This window comes from Perca fluviatilis, chromosome 8, assembly GCF_010015445.1.
Source record: "Perca fluviatilis chromosome 8, GENO_Pfluv_1.0, whole genome shotgun sequence".
Classification (NCBI taxonomy): domain Eukaryota; kingdom Metazoa; phylum Chordata; class Actinopteri; order Perciformes; family Percidae; genus Perca; species Perca fluviatilis.
This window is the reverse complement of record NC_053119.1, coordinates 27,411,168-27,432,501: the sequence shown is the minus strand read 5'-3', so window position 1 is coordinate 27,432,501 and position 21,334 is coordinate 27,411,168. Positions and strand designations below refer to the sequence as shown.

General features: G+C 44.7%; 2 protein-coding genes across 8 annotated transcripts in view; both read right to left on the bottom strand.

The window, feature by feature from the left end:
- The window catches only part of LOC120564192 (neural-cadherin-like), a 114,039-nt gene extending 106,669 nt beyond the window's left edge, over positions 1-7,370 (bottom strand). Inside the window, exons 1-2 of one of the 2 annotated variants that reach the window (XM_039808986.1) lie at positions 7,261-7,370; positions 5,207-5,343 (exon numbers count right to left, since the gene is read on the bottom strand). In XM_039808986.1, the coding sequence (XP_039664920.1) occupies positions 5,207-5,291 (85 nt within the window). In that variant the 5' untranslated portion in view covers positions 5,292-5,343; positions 7,261-7,370. Of the gene's footprint in view, positions 1-1,571; positions 2,647-5,206; positions 5,344-7,260 lie in introns of those variants that run through there. The other variant, XM_039808985.1, reaches the window with a different exon arrangement.
- A 497-nt stretch (positions 7,371-7,867) lies between these two features.
- mtss1la (MTSS I-BAR domain containing 2a) overlaps positions 7,868-21,334 on the bottom strand; it is a 28,172-nt gene continuing 14,705 nt past the window's right edge. The window contains exons 4-16 of one of the 6 annotated variants that reach the window (XM_039809039.1): positions 19,054-19,138; positions 18,752-18,843; positions 18,579-18,653; positions 18,091-18,099; positions 15,412-15,569; positions 15,181-15,288; positions 14,436-14,533; positions 11,933-12,065; positions 10,992-11,066; positions 10,569-10,724; positions 10,023-10,193; positions 9,627-9,792; positions 7,868-9,335 (exon numbers count right to left, since the gene is read on the bottom strand). In XM_039809039.1, coding sequence (XP_039664973.1) covers positions 8,530-9,335; positions 9,627-9,792; positions 10,023-10,193; positions 10,569-10,724; positions 10,992-11,066; positions 11,933-12,065; positions 14,436-14,533; positions 15,181-15,288; positions 15,412-15,569; positions 18,091-18,099; positions 18,579-18,653; positions 18,752-18,843; positions 19,054-19,138 — 2,132 coding nt within the window. In that variant the 3' untranslated portion in view covers positions 7,868-8,529. The remainder of the gene's footprint in view (positions 9,336-9,626; positions 9,793-10,022; positions 10,194-10,568; positions 10,725-10,991; positions 11,067-11,932; positions 12,066-14,435; positions 14,534-15,180; positions 15,289-15,411; positions 15,570-18,090; positions 18,100-18,578; positions 18,654-18,751; positions 18,844-19,053; positions 19,139-21,334) is intronic. The other 5 variants (XM_039809041.1, XM_039809040.1, XM_039809042.1 and 2 more) reach the window with 5 other exon arrangements.

Here is a 21,334-nt window from a genome sequence, read left to right as displayed (position 1 = left end):
GACTGTCAGCACCACGGACAGCTCTGTGCTACGGAGAGTTCACGGTGGGAAAATAAGTTGAAACGCTGCAACACATGGGGCCTTATTAAAACTGTTGTTATCGTACCTGGGGTCAATTTTTGTACGACCGCACAATCACACATACACATACAAAGCATCTCACTCATTCTTTTCTCTTTCTTGTCCAGAAGCTCCTTTATCTATGAGACAGACCACGAATTTATTGCAACATCCAAGCAAACCCACATCCAACGGTAAAAAGCGAGTTCACATGGGAGATTAGGTAAAATCTCTAAAATAAAAAAGAAATAAAAACCTGCTAAAATTGACTCCTCCTTCCCTTCAGAGAAATGTGTATGCAGGGATTGGGAATGAGACAAGCAGAAGAAAGGCCTGTCCTCCCAGACTCCCGTCAGGATTCTGTCTGGGAAGCTGTAGTCACAGGATAAAGGACATGCCATGTCTTTGATCAGGAGATGAGAGTTTTGCAGGTGAGAGAGGTAAAATGGAGGAAGGTATCTGAATACCTGTCAGGCTAGTGGCTTATTTGTGCTATGCATGTGCAACAAAAAAACCTGTCAGAATTCTCACTATTTTTGCTTTCTCTTTCTCTCTCTCTCTCTCTCTCTAGACACCCCATAGCAAGAATGTGTCCCAATCAGGCATGCAATTACAATCTAAAACATGCTGTGCATTGTAACAGCAGCAGGCAATTCAAGTAAAAACAGCACACACACCGTTTCCTGCACACTGTGTAGCTCAATTACAAAGCAAATCATTTTGATTCCTCGTTTTTACTTTCTTGTTTTTTTTTTGTCGAACTTTTAGAGGAGCAAAACAGAACTTGAACAACTGATACACATTTTTAGTTTCAGCGTTCCTCCGAGAATTTGAGAGGTTGCCTGACTGTGGCAGTGCTACATCAAATCCCTGGGACTAGAGAGTGAATGAGAGGAGGATTAGAGGGGTAATGCCAGGAGATGAGAGGGAGCGAGGGTCGCAGTGGCTTGCCACTCTGCAAGGATTAGCTCTGAAAACAACTTCACAGTCGCAAACTCTGTCAATCAAAGACATACTTCAAATGGTTCAAGAACTGAAAAAAAAAAATAAAAAATAAAAAATATATATTTTATTTCTGGTACAAATTAGCTTGTAGTGTTTGATCGTAATTGAAATGCATCATCATAATACATTGGAGAAATAAAAATACTGAAATACATAACAAAATGCACTGACTGATTGCATTGTTGGAGCTCATACTTCAGGTGTGTGGCTGGATGGATGATAATGAGGCCCACCTGTGGAATGAGCCTGTGCTGCAGCTACTGTGTACACAGACAGCCCTGTATGGATGTGATGGATAGGTCGGGCCTGCTGAGGGGCTCCACTGATGAAGGGCGATGTGTCCAGATGGCAGCCCACTTTTACCATGTGCATGTAATGTGCAGCATGCCATTAAAATAGGGCATCGTCCCCACAATGCAAAATTATTCCTGGGGAAAGGAGGGGGAGGGGAAGGGGGCGGCATGAACTAACTTAAGTGCCTATTAATGGAGGAATATTCTACACACCTCGTTTATCCTGAATCTTAACAGTGAGCTCCAGGAAAGGCTCGGTCTCCCTATCCAGCCTCCTGCTTATGGTGATATCTCCACTGTCGCGGCCCACGGTGACCGGAGAGCTCTCTGACTCTGGGTAAACCAGCTCGTAGGCGGCTGACTGAAACCTGCTGGGACCCAGGCTCGTTATGACTGAGCCGACGCTGGCGTCTTCGGACACGTTGAGGGAGACCTTTGCGCCGGGGTCGAGTAACGCCCTCGGCGACCGTCCTCCCCTCCCTGACCCCGCTAATTCGGCAGGACGCGTCGCCCACCGCTGTGGCGCAATAGTAACCACTACACCTTTACTGGTCCGGGGCGGCCATCCGTGGTCTCTGGCAAAAACATGGAATTTGACTTCAGAGGGGAGACCGAGGATAGAGTCAACCAGCAGAACTTCCCCTGTTTTCGGGATAACATAGAAACTGCCATTTTTGGGGACCGAAATGTATGTCAACTCTGCGTTGTTGCCGCTGTCGGCGTCGACAGCCTCCAGCCTGTAAACCACGCTGCGGAGGGCAGTGGTGTCGTCTAAAGTTATGTGAACGGTGCCTGCGCTGCGAAAAGTCGGTTCGTGATCGTTGGTGTCCAAAACGTCCACTTTTACCGACGCAACCTCGAAGACGACAGACTCCGACGCGCAGGTCTGGCAACACAGACCGACGCTCAGCAGGTATTCGGAGCGAGCCTCTCGGTCTAAAACCCTGCAAGTTTTTAGCAACATATTTCCCCGCTTGTGGTGGGCGAAGGCACGGAAATCTTCGCTGCCGTTTCCGTACAGTTTGAAGTGCATGCCGGAGACCGGGCACCATTTTTGCGCGTTGATGCGCCTCACCGGAACGCTCAGTCCGTTCACTTTAGAAGCCGTCGGGGAGTTCTCAAAAACATGGCCGTGAAAGAAAGGCAGTCGTTCCCGCGTTTGGTATCCAGCAGCCGGCGTCAGAAGGCACCATAACAAAACACTCCAAATCATGTTGGTGGCAAAGTTATGTACGTCCGAGCGACTCAGGGGGGGTGGGGGGACGGGGGAGGTTGGTAGAAAAGCATTTAAAAAAGAAAAAAGAAACACCTAAGAAACGTGTCCTTCATAGTTATCCGCGATATGATCCTTCCGGGAGACCCCTCTCAACTTGAGAGCTTTTTCATCCTGACAGATCCGAGTCTTGGGCTCCACGCAGCACGGCTGCGTGCAGGCAGTCCACACAGCGCTGCAGGCGAGTCGGTCTGTATTCGTACCCAGCGTTCAGCACCACAGCACCGGGACAGCGCCAAGCGCGGGGGCGTGGCGGCGCGCGGGACGGAGCTCCTCGGCGAACCCCACCCTGTGTGCTGGTCAGGAGGGTCTCCCCCCACCTCGCCTCAAATCTCTCCGCGCCGGCTGAGCCTGTGCACACGCAGCAGGAGACTTCCCCGCTGTATGACGCCGCCTGCCGCAAATCCGCTCTCAGCGTGAAGACTGTTGTTCGAGAGAAGATCACTCATCCTTCATGTCCGGAGAAAGTCGAGGAATCACATATATCCCTCCTTTCGAGCTATGTCTGGAAACCAATACTGGCTCCAGTGAAGCAGTTAGGACTGTCTTGCTCAAGAACACTTCTACAGTTGTTGTTGTTGTTGTTGTTGTTGTTTAAGGAGAATTAACTGCTGCACTGCACTCATCTTCTCCCTGACTGACTGAGGAACTGAACCCACAACCTTCTGGTCACAAGTCTCCTCGACACTGTAGTCTACAGTTCCTTCATTGCACTGCATTTCTGCAATCACATGTCCACGCAATCACGTTCCATGTATAGCTCGAAGAAACTCCAAAACGCATTGATATAAATGCAATTGCTAGGATCTGCGCTGTTAAGCTGTGTGAACATGATGATTTAAGGCAGCCTGGGCTGCGTACGTCTTTGCAGCCAGTGTTATATGCGCACCATAGTTGATATTAACATTGTCACCTTGAATGCTCTTCCATTCCCTTTTGCACTTAGCTATCCTGCCAGAGCACCCAGAGCACTATAAACCTAATCTGTAGGTGTCTGCTGCTAATTCCCCCAGACTGCACGCTTCCAATTCCCCTCTCTTCTCTGACAAGCCAGAAGACTAAATATTACATGGACTGGAAGGCTCTGAATTGTCAAAAAGATAAGGAAATAAAGGGCTAGAGAGCACGGCTGTACGCTCTATTGAGTTTGTCTCCCATTTTGTGTCAACCTTTACTTTAGACATGCATGGATCAATATTCACGTGCGTTGAGGAGTGATGTTGTTCAGTGCCATACCTCCACTCACACATAGGCTACATCTGTATTCAGTTTGGAAACTCATCAAAGCTCCAGCTGAAAGATCCTTATCAATTTGCAACCACAATCCATCACTGCAATTTTTCCCCAGAATCCATTCTCTGCACTAAACTGTTCTTTTCATGCAATAACTCCGGTAAATGGCGGTGAGCCCCCAGACAATTTTGAATCACAGCCTGCAGCTGGAGCACAAATCTCATATTAGTTGATCGCTGTATTCTTTTACGTGGTGTATGCTGTGGGCTTTCTCACCACGACGCATTAGCCATCCCACACTCACCGGTGTTTTTACAATCTCTGACCTGAGGAGGGGAGGGCATTTTAAAATATGTGCACCAAAATAGCCTCCAACCAAAATATGACAGGGAGCCTATTGATGGGAAATGACCGCAAGTAACATTTAAGGTGAAATTGTGACTGAACTGTCTGAGAGGACCCTGCGTTCTGCTCTGTAACTTCTCTTTGAACTCCCCGAGTGCTGCATAAATGCAAATCAAATCCTCTCTTTTATCATGTTGCCTCACATGGTAAAAATTCACCGTGACTGCCAGCACGGGAGATAGCTGTAGCAAAGGCTAATTCAATCACGGGGGCCAGGCCAGAGTGTGAGGGATAGTTTACTTGAGGGTTGCAGCAGCCATCCACTGAGATTAAACGCCAAAATATACACCACACAAAAACAACAAAGCTGTAATGAATTAAAAAAAATCATGAAACGGTCTCATCATCCCTCTCCTCCAACAGATAACTGAGAGCTGCAGGGCATTAAAGGGGGGAAAAAAATCTCACTGACGAAAGCAGCGGACGAACATTAGAAAGCTTCATGCTTACTTAATGAATAATTGACCGAATCCATTCCCTTGACTCAAACAGAGGCAGACGTAGCTTCTGAAGGCAAAAGGTTGCAGCCTCATAGCATTTAAAACGTTCTACCTTTGCTTCTGTGCTCCTTAGAGACAGGGGGTGATGCGATTGGGAGGGTGGAGGTCCTATAATGTAGCTTGTGTGTTCCATAAGTTACAAGTTGTCTGTCATTCTTCCTGGAAAAGCGTGGTTAAAAAAAAAAAATGATGACAGGAAATGATGGAAGGTAGTGTTAAGAGGATTTGGCATTAACATCAGTTAATAGCCAGAATAAGTAGAGTGTTTAAAATGTCTTCAAAATAGAATGTTCAGCAGAAGTCAATGAAATAATTGGCTGAAACTGGCAGGTTTATTAAAGAGTGACAGGACAGTTAAAATGGGTGACAAAGCATCCACCTCTCTGGTTGGCTATTCATCTGTGTACATTTATAGTGAGCATTTATGGAAACCTTACCCCACATGTTCCCCCCTGGAAGAGCTGCAAAGAGCCATTTCTGGAAACACCATGACAGAAGCAGCAGCTCTGTAGTGCTGTTCATTGTAGTGTTCCTGTGTATATGGGCCCCTTAGGACATTTTCCTTCATCACGACCTGAAGGCAAAAAAAAAAGCATTTAGAGGCGCTGGATAAATATAAAGACATTTCCCTCATGTATTGGATACGGCTAATTAGATTTGATCTGTGATCCCCTTAAGGCTCCTACCACCTACTGTAGTATTTAACTTTTAGTATTTTATGTAGAATCCCCAAACTGTTTAATAATAGGAGGTATTCATTTTGGAGGAACATGTGCAACCAGGTTCTGAATTTACCTTCGCCAATGATAATGCAGTGGAGGTACCGTCTGGTTTTAAAAACGTCAGTTTGTACGAAAAACGGCGACGAAACCAAACCATCTAATTACTGAGCGTCTCTTTTAGCCTTTTCACTTAGAATGCCACACCTCGTAAGAGCTGACGTTTGTTCTTTGAGAGGCTCAGCAGGTACAAACACAAAATGAGGACAGCAGCAGCCACTCTAAAAGGAAAAAAGCCCAAAATATTTGAATCATTAATGCATGGCATTGATGCAAACAAAACATGCAAACTTTAAGGGCCACATCCTGTCTGAGGAGCGCTTTTATTATGAAAAGAAATCTGATTAGTGGAGCCATTAGCACACTAAGAAATGTATATTTAATTTAACAGCGTTTCGTTCTAGCCACGAACAATCGTGACTTTCTATCAGCATATTAAAAGATGTCTCACATCATCAAAAGGCACAGGAGTCATTGAAAATGAAAATTAGCACAGCGCGGTGTCCCTCTCTCCCACCTTAAGGGGTGAGATTTTTATTTTTTTTGTTGAAAGAGGCAGTGATGGTGTTCTCTTTGAAATCACAGTTTAGAGAGTGAGAACATTACCTCAGATGCAGAATGAAACCTCCTCAATTCTTTTCTCAGTTAATTATCCCAGCAAGCCCCGAACCATTAACCAGGTTTCCATTACTCGACCAGTTCAGGGCTAGGAACTAACAGTGCAAATTCAATAATGTGCTATTTATGAGGCTAAGAGGATTATGGGACCCATTTGGTGAGTATATGAAAAATACTGAAGGCTTCCTGAGCCAAGCAGTCTTAATGATTTCTTCAGATGTGGTTGGTTCTGCAGCATCTTCTATAGGATTTACACATGGGACCAAAACAAGACACCGCCTCCCCTCATTATCCATGGTTAGACCACTTAGAACCAACCGTCTAATCCTTATTATCTGGCCCCTTTCCTATAGCTTACCATTTTTCTTTGTAAATCACTTAGAACTGTCAGTGATGAGTCAGTGTCAGATTAAAATTGATCATCTATATTCCTCACCTTCCCTGCCTTATTTTTCCACTTCTTCTAACTTAATGAACTCTATTGTTCATTCCCCCCAGGGCACACTGTTAAGTGGCTTCTTAATAAGTGTAAGTCTAAATGGACTTTATGCTCATATATCATACAATAGTGCCCTCTATTTATCCAGGGAAAGGGCCCTATGGTTCATCATCACTGTTGCCCAGGGGGAGGGGCCTTTACACAGTCAGTTTAGGAGTTGTTTTCCAGCAGAACCAATCGTTTAAAAAGGAATAATGAGGGAGTTTTGACCAGCTCCCTGGAACATAGAGAAATTCCACATAGCCTCTTTCTGAATATGTCCTGAGGATTTGTTTTACAAAATAAAAGCTCCAAAATACTGGCCAAAATGAATGTATCTACTACACTTTGAATACATTCTACTTAGCTCAATCAATGGTGGCCTATAATGTGTTCTAAATATAATCTCTCAACCGTTTATGTAAGAGATATATTTTGGTCATTTGACCTAGCTACAGTTTTAGCCATTTCCGTGTAAACATAAACATGTTTTTCTTTTCCAAACCGGAGTATGTTAGCATCTTGTATGTTGGTTCTCACGGTGTGTCACTGGTGTTAAGTTAACGTTAGCATGAATGTAGCTAAATTCCTCCTGGGAGCTGTGAAACGTCCTTACCTTTTTCTCTTATTATTCTTCTTATTATTCTCTTCTTATCCTCACTTATCGTTCATCTTTCCAGCCTGCCAAATGTAATTTCCTGAAGTAGTCATTTCGATATCCTCCATTACTGTTTCCTTTTGGCGCCAGAGTTAGCTCGGTCACAGTGAAGGGTCTCTGGCGCCCCCATCTGTCTTTATTTTTTTAAGTAGCCTACTGCAGTGTTGTAAATGGTCTAACTGAAGGCAGTTATAGTGAAATAAGCAGAAAATGACCTGGAACTATAGACATATTTAGGTTTTAGATAATACTACAGCGCACAGACCGCTGGAAAATGAATTACTGTGGTAGACATAAAATACTGCAGTATAAAATGTTGAGTAGATAAAGCTGCGGAGGAAATACAATTCTAACAAAACAAAAAAAAAGTGAAGAAGAAATAAAACTTGGGGAACTGGGGGAAAATAGTCAAAGCCCATTTTAGATGTTAATATACCTGTAAACTATCAAATGTTGGTAATTACAATAATAACTACTGCAACTATTGCCAAGTACACCGAATGTCAGCAATTTGTCTTTCTATTAATGAGGACTTGACATTTTCTGACAAGGACAACTGAAGCCATTTAACAGTAAAAAGCCTGTTTAATTGCAGAATATATTGACAGTACAGTACAGCAATAAAAACACTGCCATATTGCTCCTATTTTACATGACTTACACAGCTGCTGTTCAGCTTAACCAAACAAAAACAGTAATACGGTACTTGTACAGTAATGATGAGAAACACAACATACAGACAGGCTCACAGAGCACTTTGCCTATCACTTTCCACTCACAGGTGGCTGTGTTAATTAAGAAATGCACAATATATATAATCATCATAAGAGCGAGAAGAAAGACAGAGCATTCGATCCCTACAGTAGTGACGTCTTCATCACTGGGGCAAAAAGGGACAAACTGGGCTGAAACAACTGGTCACACAGGGAGCGGAGACGCACAGCCACGAAGCCCACATATGAAAACAAAACGATAATAAAAATCCCCCCAAAAAAATGGATTACTTTGTATGTACGCAATACATACATGACATGAAATGACTTGACATTTTCCATGGTCACTCATTACTCTGCGAACTGGCCTTCATTCAACACATTACTGTACATTCTTTCTATTACTTGTACCTCAGTTCATGCATCACATAAGTGCTGTGGCATTTCACTACAAGGCTTCAGTTTGTAAATAAGGGCACCACAGCTGCTTCTTCACAGCCCTTTTCTCCCTCAGCTACCGCAGAATCCTCGGAGCCGATCTGTCGTCAGTCACTGCCTTGCGGAGCCTCACCCCCCGGCGTATAGACACCAGCATATCCATGTCCTCCTGGGTCGTGGAGGACGGCTCCTGGGGTACACACTGAGCCGGATCCCCTGGCAGAGGGCTGTGGAAAGGGAAGTGACCCTCACCGAGGGCGTGGGCGCTGGCTGCCAGCTCCCCTATCTTCTCCACCAGGCTGTGGCGGTTGGCAGCGAGCATAGGGTCCTCCTCAGTGCTGTGGGCGGCCATGCCAGGGGCCTGTTGAGCGTAACCGGTCCTGTCCGCCCCTCCTCCTCCACAGCCCCAAGCTGTGTCAGGGAGGCTCATCCGCTTTGGAGAAGCCCTCATGTAGTCACTAGCAGTTGGGTCATCGCCGTATAGAAACTCCTCGCTGCCCACAAGATGCTGGGATGGGCTAGCATACCCCGGTGAATCTGGCACTGTGGGGGTCTTAACTGGCACGATGGGGGGCCGGATGGGAATTGGGCCAGATGTGGACGGCGTGCGTCTCACTCCAGTTTTGGAGGATGGTGTCCGGCGAATGGTGGCCGTCCCTGACGTGATAGCTCCAGAGCTGCTCCCCCCTGCACCGTTTGGAGTGCCCTGCAGGGTCTTACCTGCGGGCAGACCTGCTGTGCTGGCAGGCCGCTTGGTTTGGATCATGCGGCGGTAGCTCTGAGCGATGTTACTGTGGCGTGGGATGGTGGAGGACTTGTCAAAGTCTGCCTGTCCCTCGCTGTCAGCATCCCCATTGAGAGAGTAGCACTCATAATCAGACCCTGGAAGTGACAGTGAGTCATGAGCATCTATTGTTACACTGAATAATAAAGAATACCGAAAATGACAATGCACTGATGTGTTATTTTGCAGCTGTTGAGCTTTACTGCATACCAATCTACAGTAACCACATTAGAATTGGAGAGAAACAGTACAGCACTTTCCAAATTACAGAAGTGCAAAGATTCCCATCAAAGTTACATGGAAAAAAAAAACAGAGAAATTCTGTGCTGTATATATGTAATGTGTGCTTTACCCTGAGGGAGTGTGTGGCTGTTAAGGGTGAGTATTACCTTGTGAGGGTATGGTGTCCTCGGAGCAGGAGGGAGTGTTGGTCTGGGTGCTGTAGCCGCTGGAGTACTGCAGAGAGTCCCTGCTGCTCTTCTGCTGCTCCATACTCAAGCCTCTGGTCAGAACCATAGCTAGAGTACTGGCTGCCGGAGAGATTGGCTCGCCATGCTGACACACACACACACACACACACACACACACACACACACACACACACACACACACACACACACACACACACACACACACACACACACACACACACACACACACACACACACACACACACACACAGTACATAAAGATTGGCACACTTTGCAATGCACCACTCTCCAATTCTCGAGGCATACAAATGTATGCACTGACATTTATATTTGTACTCCGTGAGGACTTCTTACCTTGGCTGCAATGGTTCCTGGGACAATTCTCGCTCGGTGTGGATCATCTGGTTGCATCCCAGAATACCCGAGTGGACTGGGTGGCGCTTCCAGTTCTCTCATCTTATCCACAGACTCCCTCCTACGCTGCAGAGTGCTGGCCAATGATGGCTCACAGGATTTAGCCCAGTCCTGCATCAGCAGACGGAACAATGAGACTGCCCTACAACTGTGCGTCTCCAGTGTTTGCCACCCAACAGTCGTGCAAGTCAGTTAAACGAGGACGCTGCCGATTTGGCTCATGAACTGGTTAGATGCCAATGTAGGAATGGACAGACTACATTAAGCTATGTAAGTGTAAGTGTCAATGTAAGTTTAGCACATCTTTCTGAGGAAAGATTGCAAAAACTGAGCTTGATGAGCAACAGCAAAATGGTGACTGCGAGGTTAATCTTTACGCTCATTCATGTGCATGAAGGCAATAAAACACAAGAAGCAAAGAAGCAACAAAGTTTAAAAAAAAAAAAAAGAGAAAAGTAAATAAAGTAATTGCAAATGAAAACAAACCTTCCAGCTAGGAACCTTTGATGTGGGTGAGGGGGTGTTGGGTACCGTGGAGTGGTTAAATGTGGGGGACGCAGGAAGTATGACAGAGAGAGGCCTGATGGTGCCAGTGTGAGAGAAAGCAGGGCGGAAGGTACCGAAGGATGAGCATGAGCCAAACTGCGGAACGGACAGACAAGTCTGAGTCAGAGTGCTCAACATCCATGAATAGTCCACGTCAAACCGCACTGCGGCTGTCAAGAGGAGCCCACGGGCCTCTTTAAGCTATAGATAATCAGTGAAATGCACAGCACATTGTGTGTGTGTGTGTGTGTGTGTGTGTGTGTGTGTGTGTGTGTGTGTGTGTGTGTGTGTGTGTGTGTGTGTGTGTGTGTGTGTGTGTGTCCAATGATACAAGTTGATTGGTGTGATGCATGCAGTACTAACCGCTGTAGGGGAGTTGCACTCACTGACAGACTGGCAGGTTTCTGAAGCCTCAGAGGAGGCTGAGCTTGTTGATTTCTGGGAAAGGGAAGATGAAGTAAAGAACAGTGGAGAGGAGGAGGAAATGGAGAAAGAAAGGCAGGTGTGAGAGATAAGAGATGCACAGGAAGAGGGTGTGAGATGGAGAAGAGTAACTGATGAGCTATAGGAGGAGGGAGGTATTTCGGTCTCTGAGGGGATGTATATAGACCATAGCCTAGATCGAAAATAAAGTAGCCTGCAAGATCATTTATTCAGAAAAGAACATTGCATCAGTTGGTGTGCTGGTGTGCTGTTGAGTGTGTTCTGTACACTACACTCTTTTCACACCGTGAGAGTCTGACTACTTTATCAGTCCGGTAGGATACAAATTCAACATTTGCAACAGATCTTTCTCAGCAAAAACACAGAGCTCTGTGGGGGTACGGTGGTCGAGCTATTGAGCGGTTATCGAGACATATGGGGATTTGTCTGACATGCAAACACGCCATGATTGAAGGTGCCACGCTCAGCTCAGTTGATAGAGCGGGCGCCCCTATACTGTGTAGAGGTTTATTCCTCGACGCAGCAGGCCCGGGTACGACTCAGACCTGCGGCCCTTTGCTGCAATGTCATTCCCCCTCTCTCTCCCCCCTTTCATGTCTTCAGCTGTCCTGTCAATAAAGGCCTAAAAATGCCCAAAAAATAATCTTTAAAAAAAGAATTGAAGGTGCCACATGGAAAAGCATCGTTGTCACCTACTGTGGCCAGAAAGTGGTGTTGTTTCCTCCTGCCCTGCAGTGTTACTGCCTGAGGAATCTCAACAACAAGTCTGCTTTGTGACTGGTGTTTCCTGCCACGTAATCCCTAAGTTCCTCCTGATCAAAGAATAAACTTTAGTGTTCAAGGCTGAGGCGTTATGCTACCTGGCTGGTGATGTCAGAGGGCATGGGCGACGGAGGCTTGGAGTGGGTGTTGGCGTCCTGGGACACAAAGCCCGAGTCGTGGGAGGAGACGCTGCTGAGCCGGTGCGCTCCTGCAGAGGGCATCTGGAGGATGCTGTTGACAGGATATCACATCAGTATATACCTCGACATATATGGGAGGATTTGACCAAAATGAACAAGACAAGGAAAAAAAGTCATTTGCATTTAATTTTTATGTATGCATTTACTGTGTCACAATTAAATGAAACATATGTTAAATGACAATTATTTAGCCTTTTTATTTTAAACTAAATGATTCTTTTTAAAATCATTGAAACACGATTTTTCCGTGCCACATTCAAAATAATTGACAACACGGAAAACAAGTGAAGAGCTGTATTTGCGTTTCCGTGTTGTCCAGCAGGGAGCAGCATAGGCGTGCCAATACTGAATGCATGATGAGGCGCAAGGGAGCTTTTCCTTTTTATAAAAAAAATAAAATAAATAAATAAATAAATAAAAGGAGATGCATCATCCATGTCAAAATTAAAATACAATCAACTGTCCAAACACATTGGTGCCTGGCCATAGGCGGGGCTTAGTGTCCTTGATAGCAGCACATTTGCTTTAAAAATTCTCAGAAATGTAACTAGATGTGCAGTTAATAGTAGTGTCCCACAGAGAACTCTTTCAATGTGAAAGGCCGTCTGTCATGGCTGCCATCACTTAGTGTCGGCAATGATAAGGTCCAACCATGGTCAGGCTCCCAAGCTGTGATTGGTCAGTTGTTTGCATTTCATTTAGGCATTGAGGATGATGCATGCATCCTTTTTTTAAATGAAAAAGCTCCCTCGCTCCTCCTTATGAAAACTAATGACAGTGCTTTGCATTTAGTATACGCAGGTCTATGCTGCTCCTACCTCACAGACCCCCCCATGCATACATGAAAGGAAATACATATTCAATTTTTTGCTTGATTTGTGTTCATTTGGGCATCATAAATCTTCCATAAAAACATACAGTATGCATGTTAAACGGGATTGTAATCAATATTCTAGCATTTCTATCCCCCTAATTTTGTTCTGAAACTTGTAATGGGAAGAGTTATGTGTAGACCATGGCAAAAAAGAGAGAGGATAAAGCTAAATAAAAAATGTATTACAAAAGCTGAGAACATGAAGGCAGTGTTATGTCGAAATTCTAAATGATGCCATTCTTCTAATACTGGCGCATCAAAGAGCATTTAAAAGCAATCCTATCTTTGATATTTCTTTCCCTCTGAACATTAACAGCTGTCTTCCTGCTTTTTGTCTCCTGCTCTGTCATTCTCACTCAGCTTTGCTTCTCTTTGTCACCCACGCATTTGGAAATGTGCAACTTGTGCTTCTCACCTTCCCTCTGTACTGCTCTCCCACACCTCCCCCTCTCCTCTCCCTCTGGAAGATATATGAAGTTATCACTTATCTTTAATCTTCATCCTCTAGGATAAGGCTTAAGGAGTAATGCCAAATTAAATATCACAAATAAAATGACCTTAAACGATTCGTTACTAGACACTATCCCTATGCCCTCTTTCTCTCTAATCCATGCCTTTGGGAAGTACTAGCTGAGTTTGTTTATCTTCTATCCTGCTACCAAGACCTTGGTCTCTTGATCACAAGTTTATTTTTAAATGTACGTATCATTGAGACCAAGGTTGTTTCCAAGTTTTTCATAGACTAGTCTTAGTCTACCCTAGAAAACCTAACACTAACTGTGATTTAAAACCTAAATCTGCGTTAAAAGTAGCCAGTCAAACATTTAGTCAGTGGCTGCAATGTGAATAATGTAAGAACGCTACAAATAGGCAACGGTGTTAATTTGGTAGAAATATCAGGTAGGTTCTGTTAGGAACTGCAACACTAAAGCAAGGCTTGCTGTTCCTTTAACTCTAACATTACATGGTTTTATATCAAAAGAAAAGCTCCTTTCTTGACCTAAAAAAGCACATTTGACCCACATTAATAGATAAACTATCACCATTAGACTTACAAATATGTGGAATTTGGTTCTCATGTAGGCTCATGGCTGTCAGGCTGTAATGTTTCACAGCTTGGAGCTAATCTGGCTGTAAGAAGCTTGAGAACTGCAAATCTGCCAGGAGCAAAAGCTGAGGAGCTGGCAAGATACGCCATGTACTGCATGTCGACTGTCACTGATAGTCTGGCTGTGTGGTGGTGGGGGGGGGGGGGGGGATTCACCTGCTTGTGTATTCATGACAACCTTTAATATTTCATTCCTTTGCTAGTGTGTTAATAAGTGAGTTGAAATCAAGAATGTGCATGTTTGTTGACTCAAAACAGCATGACAGCTCAGATGCAGAAAGGATAAAATGACAAACCAAACAAAGTGTGTGTGGTTGTGTGTGTGTGTGTGTGTGTGTGTGTGTGTGTGTGTGTGTGTGTGTGTGTGTGTGTGTGTGTGTGTGTGTGTGTGTGTGTGTGTGTGTGTATTTTATATATACCTGCACATGCTGCTCTTCCTGGAGCCGGTGCTGCTGGGGGAGGAAGGAGGGGTCTGGTAAGACCAGCTATAGTCGGAGCCTTTCAGATCCCGGATCACCTGTGGCGACACATAATCATATGGTGATGATGCAGTGGCAACAATTGCTTATACACAAATAGGAAAAAACAAACATAATGGTTTAGATAATGGTTTCTGACCAATTACTGCTAATTATGACTCAAGCTGTGCTGAGGAACATATGAAGGGATAAATTAGTTTTGAATGAATCTGTTTAGTCACGTTGTGGTGTAATTGTAATAGGAAGGTATGTGGTTTCATTTTCAAATGGGCTATATACTTTCCTTAAACAGCTGGGCACTGTCATTTTAAACAAACGTTACTCAAACAGGAGTAGTAGTGCATGTGTTGGGGACTAGTTTCACTAGCGGATTGATACACAAATGCTCTGAGGAGTATTTACAGCAGACGGGAAGAATGTTGGATCATCAAATAAGAGTTTCTTGCTAAATGGAATGTGCAAAATAATCATTTTTCTCAAATTACATTTTTTTTGTGATCGTCGGGAACCGAAATCAAATCGCGATCAAAATTTAATTAATTGCACGGCCCTATCTTATTGTTGATAAGAACAAAATACAGAATGACCAGACTCATCATTTAACAGATTTGGTTGTGATCCAAATAACCTGACCATCTCTGGCCGAATGTCATTAGTAGAGTCAGTAGCATTACACCTCTGTTACCTGCTCACTGGCTGGTGGCAGCTTGTGTGGGTCTTCGGTCAGCATAGTGAGGTCATCAACAATGGGCTGTAAATGCGTTATCTCTCCCAGCATGGCAATCTCTACATTCTGGAGGGGGAGAACACAGTGGATCGAATTAAACAGCTACCACATCAAACGCAAGTAAAACATCTATTTACACCTATTTACACCTACAACTTCAGGGTGAATAAAAGGCTAAATGTTCCTCACCACCACAGGCTGCAGAAGGTTAATGAATGTACAGTAACGCCCTCTCTCTTCCAGGAGGGCTCGGCGCACCGCCTGCTTCTCCGTCTCCTCCATCAGCAGGTACAGGTCACTGACATCCTGCATGGCACTGTCCAGCTGGGGGCGCAGGTTACCCCGGCCTGTGCAAGGCAAAGGGCGCAGGGACACAGAGCAGGGGAGGGAGGGAGGGTGGATGGATGGAAGGAGGAAAGAGGTGAGAGGGGTTGAGTAAAGATAGACGATAGGAGGAGGAGGAGAGATTTGGAATATGAGGGGCGGGTGAAAATTATGGAAGTGACATGAAGGAAGAAAAGTGCACACAGTTCAGGGAGGAGGGAAAGAGTAAAACATGAGAGATGATTAGAACACATAATGATGAACTGCTGGAGGTCAACGCACTGACAAGCATTACACTCAAATGGTTCATGTACATGGGAATGGAATGAGAGGACGCTGAAACATGTCATCTATCATGAGTCGATGCAAAGCAGCTGGCGGTGACTTGTAGGTCCTGAAATGGATGTGATGATTAGACACACGACAGTAAACAGAATGTCTAAAAGAGTCAAGAAAGACTAGAAACCGCAATGACACTAGATGATGGATGGCAAAAGAATAAAAATGATGCAATGAAGATGACCATCCCCATTTTCCGTCACTTTGATTGCGTGATTTACACAGACATATACTGCCAGATGAAAACACCCTACAGTGTATCTTAGCATATTTGGTTCAATCTCAAACAATACGCTCACTAGAACTATCTTACAACTTGAAAATATAAGTAAGTAATATAGTTTAGAGTGAATTCAGATTTGTGTCTTGCTATGTTGTTAGCAACTACCTAGATCGGGATCACTCGAACAGTGCTCTAATTGTCTTTGGCAGGCAGCACCCCGTATATTTTATTTTCCACTGTCTTTATGTTTAGGACATATTGGCTTAATTGGCTAATCTTTCAGCGCACCAGCAGTTAATATGACAGTGATAAAATTAAGAGTCCCATACAGATCTAACAGCTTGTCAATTAAAAGTTCCTTAAAAACAGAAGTTCAGGTCTTCGGTAGTATACTTAGCTCATCACGGAGCCAAGTGTCAGCTCATGACAAAAAAAGCTATAATTACTCAGAGGACTGAAAGATTGTCTATCAGATATGTTGCCAAAAAAATGGGCAGTTTCTTACTCTATTAAGAGGCATTTACAAAGCGGAAGTGCTACATTTGAAACAGGTCTGGCAAACTATCTTTATGCAAAAGACAAAAACAAAAACAAATTACAAGGAGCTAACCAATGTAAGAATAAAAAATACACGGCATGGGCCATTTCTCAAAAGGCATTTTTCATGGAAAACATTTTGGCATGTCACAGTAAGAAAAGCACAAGTGTAAATAATAAAATGAATGATGGCTGAATTCCATTTTGCTGCTTCACGGTCTACACGGTTTCACGGTCCTGCTATTGTGCATGCTGGCTCACTGTCACGCCTTACTGGGACACTTGAATAGAACGGAATCGTCGGTGATGTCAGTAGTAGTCTATATCCACGACCTTCCACTTCCAGGATTGCTCCGCCGGATTTCACTCTTTTCGAACGGATGTCCGTTACCTTTCGATTTCTTTGTGTTGGAATTTTAAACGCTGGTGGATTTATGAGGACTATGGTTAACTGCTCCTCAGATCTCTGCAGGGTAAATCCAGACAGCTAGCTAGACTATCTGTCCAATCTGAGTTTTCTGTTGCACGACTAACTACAACTTTTGAACGTACACATGTCCCACCGAAACAAGTTCCTTCCTGAGGCTATTTTGCAGCGGCACCGTGGCTCTGTCCTGTGCTTAGCGCCAACCAACACGATTGTGATTGGTTTAAAGAAATGCCAATAAACCAGAGCACGTTTTTCTCCCATCCCGGAATGCTGTGTGGACTAACCAGACCCTCCTCCGCAGCGCTGTGGAGGAAGGTCTGGCAAAGCAAGACCATGTCAGTTGTAACACCCGTGCTACTCCTTCTATGACCTAGGCCGTTTCACCTACACCCATGTATTACTTACACTCTTTTATGTTCGGCTATTTACAATGAGTGCATCGCTTCAAGTATGGGTTGAGGAATAGTTCAACATTTTGGGAAATTCACTTTCTTGCTGAGAGTTAGATGAGAAGACACCCCTCTCATACCTTTCTGCCACGCATAAAGCTACAACCTGTAGCCGGTTAGCTTATCTTAGCATAAAGACTGGAAACACGGGAAAAGAGCGAGCTGGCTAGCTAAAAATGAACATAGCAATGTGTTGTTTTAACACTTACGTTTTTGTATGTTTTAAACAAAAGAGATTTATTATGTTATTAGTGAATTTTAGAGAAGCTGGTAGGCAGATTTTATTACCTAGCCAGGCTAGCTGTTTCCATCGGTTTCCAGCCTTTGTGCTAAGCTAAGCTAAACGGCTACTGTTGGTAGCTTCATATCTAGCGTACAGGAACGTGGCATCAATCTCATCTAACTCTCTGCATAAAGCAAATAAGCGTATTTTTCAAAATGTTAAACAGTTCCTTCTTTTTAACCAAAAATGCTACGACAGCACAAGGTATTCTTTGACTGGCAGTTTTATCTAAATATGTTTACGAAGCATTTGAAAACTATGTCACGAAGCACAGCAGACATACCTAGAAGCTCTACAGCCAGGGGAAATAGCCAGAAAGAAATAGAGGGGTTGCAGGGACAAGCACGGGGAAGAGAAACAGAAGAACAGGCAGTGTTAGCTGTATCAAATCAGTGCACATTGCATGTTTATGACTAGCCCGTACCACTGGTGTACAGTCAATCCTGCCTGAAGTGTAATTACAACCAGCAGTAGGGGCTAATACAAGCACAGCCAGGAAAGAAGATCATTTCTTTGATTTACAGGTAGAAGCTGACAAATCATCCAAAAGCTGAAAAGGAGCCTTTGAAATTGTGCCAGGCATTTGGATTTGACTAAATTGTCATTTCTAATTCTACACTCTAGATGGCGCCAGTTCAATCTGAACCATTTGTACAGACTAGGGACCAGCGGCGGCAGCACCAGCAATAATATCAGCCCTAAAATCTCAATAAAGTTGTGCGAGTCGTTATTAGAAGGAATAGGTTATTGTCGTTGTGGAAATGTTCTCACCTTTTCTTGCTTTTTTCTGGAGCTTTATGGTATCTAGCGACTTCCTTTTGATTTCCTGACGAGACCTCTTGTATTCTGTGAGGAGCGATTCAAAAAAGATGCATCAATTTCTGTACAATATATTCTGTGCTCACAAATGAGTTATTTATAGTTTGTGTTTCCAGGTTGTTCACCTTTGGCATGGTCTTTGTCCAGCTGATTAGCGGTCTTCTTCCATTCCTCTATCCTGTCCTGGAGTGGTGTAACCAGGCCTTCCATAAGAGCACTACAGCGACAGGGGAGACACAACATGAGAAGAGAGCGTGAGAGGCATATCATAATGCTGTATTGTCATGGCACAAAACACTCAGTGAAGAGTGGCAGAGAGGGAGGTCAACAGAGATAGGATGAAACCTGGGAACACAATAATCCCCTCAAGGCAAGAGAAGAGAGAATATGACAGTGGAGGGGAAAAAAATAAACCAGTGCCACTTACTTGGTGAAGTGGCGTAATTTTGTCTCAATGCTGCGGTGTCGCATACACATCCTTGTCAGAGCTGAGCCGACGTCCCTGGTGGCACCTTGGATAGGAAAAACCAAAACAAATGGTCACCCATGATATAAGAGATTGGCATTACAAATCACAGATATGCCTCTTGGCCTAGAAACAATATGTTTTTCTATGAAGAGACATAACACATCACGAGAGTGTTTCGAAAGGTCTAATTCTCTCCTATCAGATGGATTTATCAGGGTGCGTTTTTTTTTTCCTTGCTGGTGATGCGTTTCCAGCTGCAGCCACCAGGTGGACGAGTGCAGATTGTAAAAGGAGAGCCCATAAATGTCACATTTGTTTTGGGAAAGCAAATGTGCCACAGAAAAATAAAACCCTTCGCTCCCTCCCTTTTCACAAAAAAACAGTGCATTTTTCCATTTGACACTTCAAGATGGCGTGCGTGATTCTTACCACACTGTAAACAACAGCTTGTGTGAATTGGTTACTGTACTTTTCCTCTCTGCTGAAGTGTAATTAAATGGGGTTTTCAGCCTCTAAAGCCCAGGCTGGCCCACTGTCTCCCGAATGGTTCACAGGTCGGTGTAATATGTGGCAGCACTGATCCGGTTGTAATCTGGGCCACCAAGGGCTAATCTGAGGGTCTCTCGCCACACACACACACACACACACACACACACACACACACACACACACACACACACACACACACACACACACACACACACACACACACACACACACACACACACACACACACACACACACAGAGAGAGAGACATCTCTCAGAATCAGACATGCCTCCCAGAGTGGAGGCATGCACGGTTGCATTTGTGTTCCTGAATGATTTTTGGAGCGCATTTGCACAGGTTCGGCATGTGTGTGTGGACAGGTGGTGTGATTTACCACCCCCCACACACACACACACACACACACCCTTCCCGAAGTTCTCACCCCCTCTATCCTGGAGGAAAAAGGAGGGAACCCTGTAAGGGGATATCCCTCTATTCTTCCATGCCTGCTCTGCCTTTCCTGTTCTCTCTGTTTGCTAAACACCATTCATGCAGGGGGGACAGAGAGAGAAAGAAAAACTGGCTCTAACACTGCACTGCAAAAAACAGGCAGAAGGAAAGAGTGATACACAGAATGAAGCAAAAAGAAACGCACTACTTATATAGCGAGCCCAAAATCAGACACCGGTGGGATCTGTGCCATTTTCTAGTTATCGTCCAGTAACGAAACTAGGTTACTGTCTCCGGCTGATATCACGTCACAGTTGAAAGACCACGTCACTCCAACACTTCAGTTCAAAGTCACCGAGCATGGACTCCATCTCACGGAGACATTTCTGTCAGGCAGATGTAGAATAACTTGAGTGTGTTGGGGTGTTGGGGGGGGGGGCAGAGGAAGGGAGGGCTGTTCTGTGCCTGCATTGGTTTTCTGGGTGACTGAGGGAGAGGGGAGGGTTAGAGGTGAAAGACCATCCAGCTGTATCACACACACAGGCGTCAAAACCACAGCAGGAAGTGATTGAGTGAACATGTGGAACCTGTACGTCGAGCTCTTGCTATAAATAGCAAAAGAAGTGTCCATCTTTAAAAGGACTGGTGTTGAGTATCTGTCATGAAATGACTGGCTCTTTGCTGCATAAAGCCAAGTGTAAAGACATATGGCAAATGTGCCCACGACACGTGTGCGCAGGTTATGCATCTCTCCTCTTTGACCTCCTCCTCTTAAAAGCATTAGGGGGAGGCGTCCACAGCTGCAGATTAGCTCTTGCAGGATGAAGGGAGACTGAAGGAGAGACTGAGGGAGGCAGCGAGAGAGAGGGAGTAATGTGGGCTTCTTTATCTGTATAACAGACCTTCCCAATGTCACTGTCAGCCAGTGAGAGTCCCCCCCCACTCTCATGTCCCATCCACACCTGCCAATTTCTCTTCCTCTCCTGTCTCCTCCTGCCTCCTTCCCCTCCCAGAGGGGCGGGGATCAGCTGACAGCTACATCCTGGGGAGGTCCAGAGGCTTCCTGCCAATGTCCAAGAGCCCTGCTGGCCTCTGGCCCCGACCGGATGGACAGATTCACTCACACACAGCACCCTGCATGCACACACAGGCATGTGACAAACGTATACAAGTTGGGAGGAGGGTTTGGACTGACATTTTGTAGATTTCAAACTGAAAAAAGTAAAGCATATCCATCCATCCATCCATCCATCCATCCCTGAAGAGGGATCCCGCCACTGCTTTTTTTTTTTCAACTAAAG